Source organism: Lepisosteus platostomus, chromosome 11, assembly GCF_059453375.1.
Source record: "Lepisosteus platostomus isolate fLepPlt1 chromosome 11, fLepPlt1.hap1, whole genome shotgun sequence".
In the NCBI taxonomy this organism is placed as follows: Eukaryota; Metazoa; Chordata; class Actinopteri; order Semionotiformes; family Lepisosteidae; genus Lepisosteus; species Lepisosteus platostomus.
The window spans coordinates 13,628,949-13,639,031 of record NC_142621.1 but is presented as its reverse complement, the minus strand read 5'-3'; the positions used below and the strand labels follow the sequence as shown (position 1 = coordinate 13,639,031).

Below are 10,083 nucleotides of genomic sequence, written 5' to 3'. Positions count from 1 at the left end.
CAGCTCCTTATTTTCAATTTTGAAGCAAGAAAGAAGCAGGTGGGTCAGCACATAAGCATTATTCCCAGTATAGCTACACTACTGAAGAGAATGTCTAGATCATATCACACCCGCAGTAATGCAGCACATGGTCTCCATGTGTGTTATTTAATGTAGTTTAACAAGGATTCTGTATAATTAACTATTTCTGATTAACCACGAGCAGGCAAATACTATGTAGTCATTTCCCCCCATTTTCTCCAAACTGTATGTGCATCCTGCCAAATGCTGGAATCTTAATAGTAACATTTGCCTATTGAATTTTGAAAGCAGAACCAGAGACACCAAAAATAAATAAACAACTCAAAAAGGGAGCTCAGAAGAAGTGTATAAAGGAACTAAAGACATTTTGAAGATGAGCGAACACATCCTGACTGCCCTGACACAGCTTTTGCAATTGTATCGATATACAGTTTTCCGAGGGCATTGGTTAGAATTTGTAGTTGCAGGAAACAATGGGTTACAGTTTATTTTGTTCCGATGTGCTTCATCAGCTTTATCTCGTGAGATAACCATTTCCGCCGTATATATCTGTGAGGTTGTTCAATCACAGGAAAAAGCGCTAAAGTCACCTTCAGAGGCAATGCTTTGCACATTTCTTTAGGTACTGTCATGCTTTCCAGGCTAGATCTCATTCACCGGGCATTGAAGCAGATTGCTACAGTGCTGCAACGGTTCCTGTATTTTCGCTTGCAGGTTTCTGGAATTGTTTGATTCAGTGCTCTGCAGCAGTTCTGCTTTGTATTCTGGAGGCTGTAACCATCTGAAATGACCCTTAATCAATGGATTTTGCTTTAAATGGCTGAAGAGCTCTGCACTGGTTGGTTGCGGATTGTTGCAGGTAAAAAGACTCAATTTCTTATTCATAAAATTTGAAGAAAACGTAAAATGTTTTTTAAATAAGGGATTTGTTTGTAGTCAACACTTTTTCTGTGCTATTGAAACAATCATTTCTAACCTGTTATAGCATGTACAGTATGGTTTTCTATTTACTGGTGTAGTACAACACTTCAAAAATGATCGTTTCTAAAGGGAAGGTTATAGGTTCTGAAAGATAAAAGTCAAGTACAATTTTAGTCTGTTTGCTCTGGTACTTGTCATTATGTCAAGATGAAGATTTAGGCCAGGCTACATTCATTGGTTTTCACTCACACGTAGTTTTGTGCAGTGTCCAGTAGGAGACATTGAAATTGTACAATGCAGATAAAAATGCTTAAAAAAAGAAGAAAGATTCCATCGCTAAGATCTATTGCTCAGCGTATATTATTAGCTCCATCTACTGTTTGCATAGTAGAACTGCCAAGCTTTGTTGGTGCTTTTTGAGCTAATGTGAAGCTTGTACACTAACAGTATATATCGTACGTATTGAACTTTTTGTCAAGTTCAGAAAAGATGTTTATTGTGTGTATTAAGTGATAACATTTTGTTTGTTTTTCAACCACAATCGTATCTGGTGCTCGCAGTTCAGTGTTTGAAGTGATTGAGTATTGTTTTTACCTACATTGCATAGAAGTAGATGCATTTATTCCAGGTTATAACCGTATCAGAATCCAACACTTCGTCTTGTATTGACAGCCTTGTGCTACGTAACTCCAGTCGTCGCCAGATTGTTTGCAAAACCAACCATCTGCAGCATACGTATCAGTATGCGCTGCTCAGCGATCATTACAACTAATAATATATAAAAATCTTTGCTTCCGGCCTCAAGTTTTCAAAATGCTAAAGTGTAACTTGCAGTATTTATTGGTGTTTACTAAAGGAAAAAGTGGCCATTCAGTCTAGAACTGATATGCCTGCCAAAAAAAACAATCATATCAACTTTGGCTATGCACAGTCCAGAATGCGTTTTGGTTGATGAAGCTACTGTCTGCAGCATCACTGTTGGGTTGCTCCATTGCATTGTTCAATATATTTTGCTTTGTTTGTAGTTGAATTTCTTTCCAATGATTTAAGCTCCTCTGAGATTCCTGATTTACTGTGCTACTTAGAACTTATATTAGTATATACTGTTGGATCTGGAATTGAACAGATGTATTACTTGCACAGATAAAAGTTAATATTTATTAAAATAACAGTCTACAAATTCAATGAGTCAACTATTGTGGTTTAGTTTAGCATACTCATTTGGATTTCTCAATACTCTTCTTTCCAAGTGGAAGATTGTGTTTTTCAACTAGGTACATTCCATCTTCTTATCAAAAACAAATATTTAGGACAATGTACCTAGTTTAGAAATGCAATACAGATCACTGCAATTATAATACAGTAGTACATTTTGATTACACATCAAAATGATTCTTCAGCCCTTTACATTATAGCAGTAATCTACACATGTGAATGCTCTGCAGTTCTATGACTATTATTTCATAAAAGCTATGTTTGTTTTTTTCTTGCTCTGGAGAATTTGCAGCACACATTGACACACATATTGTGACACACAGTATTGTGTTCTACTGAGTAATGATTGAATTCATCGCTCTGATTCACATAATTCACGGTGCCCCAAAGCCTGCTTGTGTAAAGGATGATCACTTTCATCTAAAGAAGAGTAAATCTCTGACCATTGGCACAGTGGGAGGTAGGCCAGTTTTCTCCATTGTAAAAAATGAACAACAGTAATGCAGACTTGGACCAGTTAGTTGGAGCACCAGAGCACCAAAACCATCAATAGTTAGTAGATGAGGCAGAAACTGAGATATGTTCTCTACATACAAGAAATTATAAATTTGAGACGTATATAAAATGAAAATATGTAACATTCTTAAGTTATAATATCAGAAAAAAATACATAGGAATTATTATCATTAAATATATCCATTCTGCAACTATTGCTATTTTCTGCTGTATTAGTATTATTTTTAGAACTCTAGATTAGCTCATGTGCTACAGCATCACAAGACTACTGAGTTTGCCTGCCTAATTAAACATTTGTACAGTGTGGTATTACATCCCAATATTCACAAAATTCCCTAAATGAATACTGTGCCTGTTGATGAATAGTCCACCTTTCTGCTTGCTGACCTGACGATGAGCCATATCTCTTTTTGCACAATCTCCCTCTATGCTCCACAGCTATCTGACTTTTTCCAGAACTGCTGCCAGCTTTATCCGCACAGCACTTCCAGCTGAAAATGAGGCTTAGGGAATTAGGCTTTATTTAGCAAATCCTCTCCATTCAGTTTTCTAAATCTCCCTACACTGGATAGCAGCACTCCAGAAGGCACCTTGTCTGTGACTGCACTAGAAGAGAGCTGGGAAATGCTGTTAGGAGGGAGGTGGGGGGATATAGAGTGGGAGGAGTCCGTGACAGCATCTGTTACAAGATGGGCTTCTCACATGGAACCAAAGCATGACTGTGGAGAATGAATTGAGAAGCCTCCCTCTTTTTGACATGGAGATGGGTAGATTGATCATTGCTAGTATATACTTCAGGCTATATGGGCCACTACATTGTTTGCTTCACTGGGATTGATGGACTTTTCAAGCCCTCTGGTATTTTAGATTGGATTCTGCATATATTCTACATACATTTTCTTTTATAGCATTATCGGAATATCAGAATCAAATGTAGAATGATAATTTCATCAGGTCCCATTTGTTTTCCTCATTTGGTTACCAGGTGATAGATAAAGTGGTTCACAAACTGCACTGTGTTCTCTCATGTTTAAAAGACCCTAGCCATATACAGTGTATGCTGTGTCAATACAAATAAGGTGCTTGTGAATCTAATGTATTTTTCAAAGGACAAAAGTGCAGTTCTTTAAAGGTAACAAAGATAAAACTTTTGCCATAAATGTCTCAAACCTTTCTGCCTCATATACAATTTTAGGGGAGTGTCTGGCTCTGACTCTAAATGTACTAAAAGAGAATCTTGTGTTAAATAATGAAGAACACCACATCTTTCTTTTTCTTTTCAATTGTATTGTCAAGGTACACTTTTTTATATTACGAGCTGTCTAGGGCTTGCATGCAAGCTGATTGGAACTCTGATGGCCAGCTGTCTCTTCTGTGCAAATGCATCCTAGAGTGCACACATTTCTCTTTGTTTCTTCCCCATTAGTGGTCATCCTCTGCCCTCTGGCTTCGGTACATTACTTCATGCGAAATTAATTGCAAGGCTTTCTCTCTCTCTTTTTAGTTTGCATGGCAGGCTGGGTGCAACAGTAGGAGCTCCTCCCTCAGAAAGCCTTGTTCTAGGGATAATTGTTTATGATGTGACGTCAGGCCAATTGATTTTATCTCGGAAGGCAGGGGAAGAGAGTCCAGCAGGCAGGCGCAGAGCACAGCAGCTGAGCTACAAAAAAAAAGGGAGCCCTCATCAGGAACAGTGGTTTCACCGTGCCAGCCACTCTGTCATTCAGAATAAATTCCCAGTGCTGAAAGAGGGTAGGCTAAAGATGTTTTATTAGAATGAAACAGATTTAGGACAGGGTCTGGCAACAAGAAACGGCTGTATTTCAAACTATATTTCCTCTGCAAGGGTCATCTCTTAATGCAGGCCTCTTGATTATTCTGGCACTTGGCTGTAGAATTAATATCATTCATCTCTGCTCCAATGGCATTACAGAGTGGAAATGTGTATTGAAAGGTATGAAAAAGGTTATATTTTCAGTGAAATCAGGCAAACATATTGGAGGGGAGGGGTATATAACTGTGTGTGTAGGGGGTGCTCGTCTGGTATTCTCAAGGGGTATGGTGTCAGGAGATGCAGACTAGAAGCCATGTGACGAAGCAGAGCGCTGGAGGGATTGGCTTAGCGTCTAGCAAGCATGTGAGCTCAGCAAGCCTCTCTCTCTCTCTCTCCCTCCCTCTCTCTCCCCCCCCACTCCTGCTCGCTCTTTTTTATTTGCTTTTTTTTTCCCCCTCTCTCAGCATCCTTCTGTGATCGTGTAGGTTACAGCTGCAGCAGCATCCATGGCCTAAACTGCAGCTCCAACCATTTCGGGCAAAAGCAGAACCATTTCACACGTTCTGCCATCCAGCACTGCTGTCTGGAGCCAGAAGGTTGCCAGGGAGTTTCTCTGATCTGTCTCAGCATCGGGTAAAAAGGGCTGTGTTTTCCCCACTATCGTTTCAGGCTCCTTGGAGATTGAGGAATGCAATACTGCCATCATGATGGAAGGTAGGTTTTTTTCTCCTCTTCCTCTATTTGCTCTGGTTTGTTTAGCTGTTCATAATACCATAAGCTGTCTAGCTATTTGAAGTGCATGCATTCCTGTGGCTTACATGTCATTCCCTGAAAAGGGCAGCGTTCTTTAACGTCTGATGCACAAATACAGCAGCAGGACTAATTAATTTTTTTAAAGGATGATGTACATTCATTGTGTCGAAGGCTTGCTTTCCCAGTTGGTTCTACTGTACGAATTTGAAGCAGAGAGATCACTTTTATCACCATTTCAGTCTGAAGCCATTTTCAGGAGATGTTTTCATCTGTGTGTTTGGCAGATGAATTTGACAAGCCATTTGTGCAGAAATTGATGGCAGGTGAATTCAAAATGTGACCCTTGGAGGCTTTAGAAAGATGAAAATGAAATGGCTTCTTTAATATCATCTGAGCATTATTGATAGTAACTAGTATTATATTTCAGATCTAGGAAGTATTTTTGTGGACGTTTTTCATGATGTGAGAATTTTCTCCTCCCTATGATTGTGTACTCAGGTTTAATCTTCCTTGGGCTAGGGATGTCATCTGCATTTTTCTATTTTGCATATATATTGCAGTGCCTAAATACATTTCATGTTGCATTATGAAGATATACAGAATGTTTGGGCTATATAGTATAAAAGCATTTGTTCTCTGCATTTTGGTGAGTAATAATTTCACCAATTTGTTTAATTTTGGTTAAAGGTCATTTTATGTACTGTATATATATAGTTTGCCTTTTCTTCTGGCTGTCACGTGATGACGTTTTAATTAGCAGAAAATTGAATTCAATGTGTGTATATATTGTAATTCTTCAGAATGTCTAAAAATAATATATAAAAATCCATGTCAATTGAAAAAGCTCTGCTTACAAACGTGCCCATGGTTGCTTTAGAATAAAAGTTATCATTAAATTATATATTTTATTTATGCTTTCATGTTTTTATACTGTCAGGGGAGAAGTAGAATAGAAAAAAATTAGTCTTTTAATAAGTAGCAAAGGAAAGTTTTCAATCAGTGAAGGTGAAGTGCAGATTTACAGAAAAATACAAAAAGGCTAAAATCTTTCATAATCTTAATAAGAGTATTTCATTGTGTTTAACATTGTCATTTATATATTTAATGCAACTGTAACAAGAAAATGACATTTATTTATGATTTTATGTCTGGTTTTCATTGTCTATACTAAACGTTGATGTAAGAGAATTCAGTAAAAATATATAAGGGATGTTATCATTTTCAGCACCTGCTTTTTTTCATTTGATTAAACAGGAGAAAAATAGTTTCCCCTGATGTGTCAAAGGTAAGAGTGTGATTAGCCTTTTTTAGGAGTAAACCTGTATGCCATGTCTTTAAATAGTGTTTGTCTTAGACATGGATCTTTATTGGTATAAGAGGAAGATTACAAGAGTTCTGTGATGTGTGGATGTTCTGATCTCCTGGCTGAATGCTTTTCAAAGTTTACCTTTACTGGGTCTCAAAGCACCCACAGACTATATTGGGGAAGTTTGTGAAAGATTCTTCACATTTCTCCTCTGTCAGCATTATAGAGTCAGGGAGAGTTGAGTCCCATGCTTCTGGGTTCACTGTCTAAACACAATACTACAGTACATTAAGAGTCAATCAAGGAGACAAAAAAACAATTGGCCACCTTTTATTATCTTTCTGTCATGGTCAATATGCCAGCAGACATACTACATGGAAGCCTGACCTCATCAGATCGTGGAAACTAAAGAAAGATGGGGCTTGTTAATTATTTGATGGAAGGCCTCCATGCTCCAAGGTTCTGCTGAAAGACCAGAAAGAAGGCACTCTGGTCTGCCTAGAATATCCTGTACCTCAATCCCAGCTGATGTCAGTTTTGTGTCCATCCTCCATTTCAGGATGTTCCTATGATCAAGGTGATCTGTGTTGTACTGGTGCTTGAACAGCAGCTTCAGTCCTCCCTGAGGTTATTACATTTCAGTGTATAAGTGCTGGTTCAGCTTGGGCCTTACAGTGGGATTGTGGATGTGTTGAAATTACCTAGATACTGTAACCATATTGTAGCAGTTGTTCTCACAGGGAATTGGTCATATTTGCAATGGTCATTCCCAAACTGGAGGTAACCACAAGCTTAACCTGAGCTTTCGCACACTAAGCCAAGGTTCTTTTAGAAGAAAATATTTTCAGCATTGGCCCTTGGCCCTGTCTGCACAACATTTCTTCTACTCTTCAAATTCATACATTCCTATACATTCAACAGTAAACAAAAGATTTAATTTTCATGACTTTATAATTAGAAATATAGAAAATTAGATGATTTATTCCACTACATTATTCCAGCTTTGTTTTAGTTCTGTGACATGGCATAATTACTTTTTAAAAAACTTAATCATGAAACACCTAATGATACCTTGCACTTATTTAGCACATTTAATCCAGAAGGATCCCAAAGCACTTTACACATGGACAGCCTGGTTCATACCCCTCTGAAGTTCATTACCCACTTTGAGCCAGCAGCCCCACTTCACAAATGGTCAACAGATAGACAACGGGAGGAATGGCTTCATCAATTGAATTACAGGGGGACTTTAGGCAAACCAAATCATATAGATCAAGGGTGGAATTTAGCCAGGACATTAGGGCTAACTACCAATACTCTTTTGAAAAGTGATGTGGGATGTTTAATTTTCAAGACAGGACCTCAGTTTATGAGCTCATCCATGGGATGGCACCTCCTATAGAGCAGTGTCCTTGGTCAATATGCAATATTGGTGTATTGAGAAAATTCTGGTCCAAAGGCAAGTTTGAAACCTACTGGACTACCTTCATCTTGTGCAGCAGCCACCTGGATTGCCTTGAAGTTCTTCCATCCTAGGACTGGCTGGGTTTAGGTATTCTTAATTTCTAAGATCTGAAAAGACCAGGCTGCACGATGGTAGATGGCTGTCGTTGAGTTAGCTGATCATGTCCACATATGATGAGACATCAGCAACTGCTAAGAAGTACAGTATTTGTATAATAGGGGACATTTACCTTCACTTTCAAATTTAGTTTCTATTGTCTTTATTCATTTTGTGTGTAAGCATTGTAAAAAAAATGTAAAAACTCAAATACCCCCATGGAAAAATGTGTCCTATAAAGACACAACTTTTCTTTTTGATTAACAATTACGTTGGCAGTTGTGATTTTTCGAAAATGTTCAACTGCCATTGATATACTGAAATAATTTTGGACTGGGACACTAAAAGTGCTTTTCAGAATGTGTTAATGTGGAACTGAAAAGACCTGTTGTGTACCTGATTGTAATTCCAGGGCTGTACCATGGTCTTGTTGACTGATTCGCTGTTACACAGTCGTATATTGTCAGTTATTATTACATAACACCAATATCTGTAGATCTGGAAGGATGTATTGTTCATTTCAAGATTTATTATGCAGTGATCCAATATAAATATGACAAATACAATACAGGTTTATTGCATAATCAAATTGCAGGTTGTACAGATATATCTGTTTTATTATCTCCTTGACAAGTCTGTATAAAGAATCAATTTCTAAGCATAGTGTAGTACAACAAAATACTTACATTTTTTAAGTCAGGAACACTGCAGGATATTTTCAAGTTACTGAAAATTTGAGAAAACCATTCTGTGTAATGCAGCATTCATATTCAGAGTGGTTCTATTTAAGAAACATACTGTAAATAAGGTTACAAATGAGAGGAAGCCATTTAGCCCTTACAACTTGTTTAGTTACTAAAAGCTGATTGGTCTAGGACATTTCTTTTAATCACTTGGCCAAGGTTGAAGCCAGGTCTAACAACATGGCTGTGTAGCATGTTTCAGATTTCTACACACCTTTTGTAAAACCTTTTGTGTCCTGCTTCTTTGTTTTGCTTCTTGTTCTGATGAACTCCATTGGGTCGATTTTATAAAATATTTATCATAACTTTGATGTTTTTGAATACTTCAGTTAGGTACCTGTGTAGTCAGTATTTCAAGACTTAAAAGCTTCAGCTCTTTTTTTCCTGTCAAAGTGGGACATTCTTTTAAGCTTTAGAATGTATCTGGTTGATCTTCTCAGGACTGGGTCCAGTAGTTTTTTGTAACTCAGTGGACAAAACAATGGTACACAATATTCAAAATGAGATCTTACTAGCACATTGTACAATTTTAACATAAAATCCCATTCTTCATTGTCTACAAGATGAAAATGAGTCAGCATGAACCCAAAGACTTTTTAATGGGTAGCTTGTTCAAATTCATATTTTTTCCAATCTTATGTATATAGTTTACATTTGTGCAACCTAACACTCTGTACTTGTCCACATTAAGTGTTATCTGTCAGGTGTTTGTCCAGTCTTCAACTGTCGGTATTTTTTTCAAAAGGATTTTCAATCTTTTGCAGCTTCTGCAGTGTTTACTAATTCTCCTGTAATGATAATATGTGAACTTACAGTAATTAGTTCCTAGCTACAGTATACCCAGACTTTAGATCTTATTTGTATTCTCTGTTTTCTATCCTTCATCCAGTTCTAAGTCCAAGACTTGCATAATTTTCTTGAATGTCTACCACCTGCAATTTGAGAATTTATCAATGATGTGGTGAATATAACATTTTAAACAGCATGCTCTATTTGGAACATATTTTCGCAGAACTCCAACAAGTGACAGCAAATCTGTGTTAATTTACATAGGAGCTAGACTCTATTAGTCTATAAATACGTTGTTTAGATTTTTCACTCTTTTTAAGGATGAGTGCTACATTAGCAGTCTTCCAATCAATGAGCATTACCACTGTCCAGAATACTTTTGAAAACGTTTTGCTAATGGCCCACGAATAACATCTCTTATTTCCTTAAGCGCAAATGGTAGAAACCTTCAAGCCCTGGAGATTTATCTTAAGTGCTTCTAATA

General features: G+C 37.3%; 1 protein-coding gene across 19 annotated transcripts in view; it reads left to right on the top strand.

Annotated features, from left to right (window-relative positions):
* Nucleotides 1-557: 557 nt before the first annotated feature.
* The window catches only part of sgip1a (SH3GL interacting endocytic adaptor 1a), a 59,095-nt gene continuing 49,569 nt past the window's right edge, over nt 558-10,083 (top strand). For 4 of the 19 annotated variants that reach the window (XM_088598541.1, XM_088598540.1, XM_088598544.1 and 1 more), the window contains exons 1-2: nt 575-880; nt 5,117-5,161. In XM_088598541.1, coding sequence (XP_088454667.1) covers nt 838-880; nt 5,117-5,161 — 88 coding nt within the window. In that variant the 5' untranslated portion in view covers nt 575-837. Of the gene's footprint in view, nt 881-4,285; nt 4,426-4,911; nt 5,162-10,083 lie in introns of those variants that run through there. The other 15 variants (XM_088598550.1, XM_088598548.1, XM_088598542.1 and 12 more) reach the window with 10 other exon arrangements.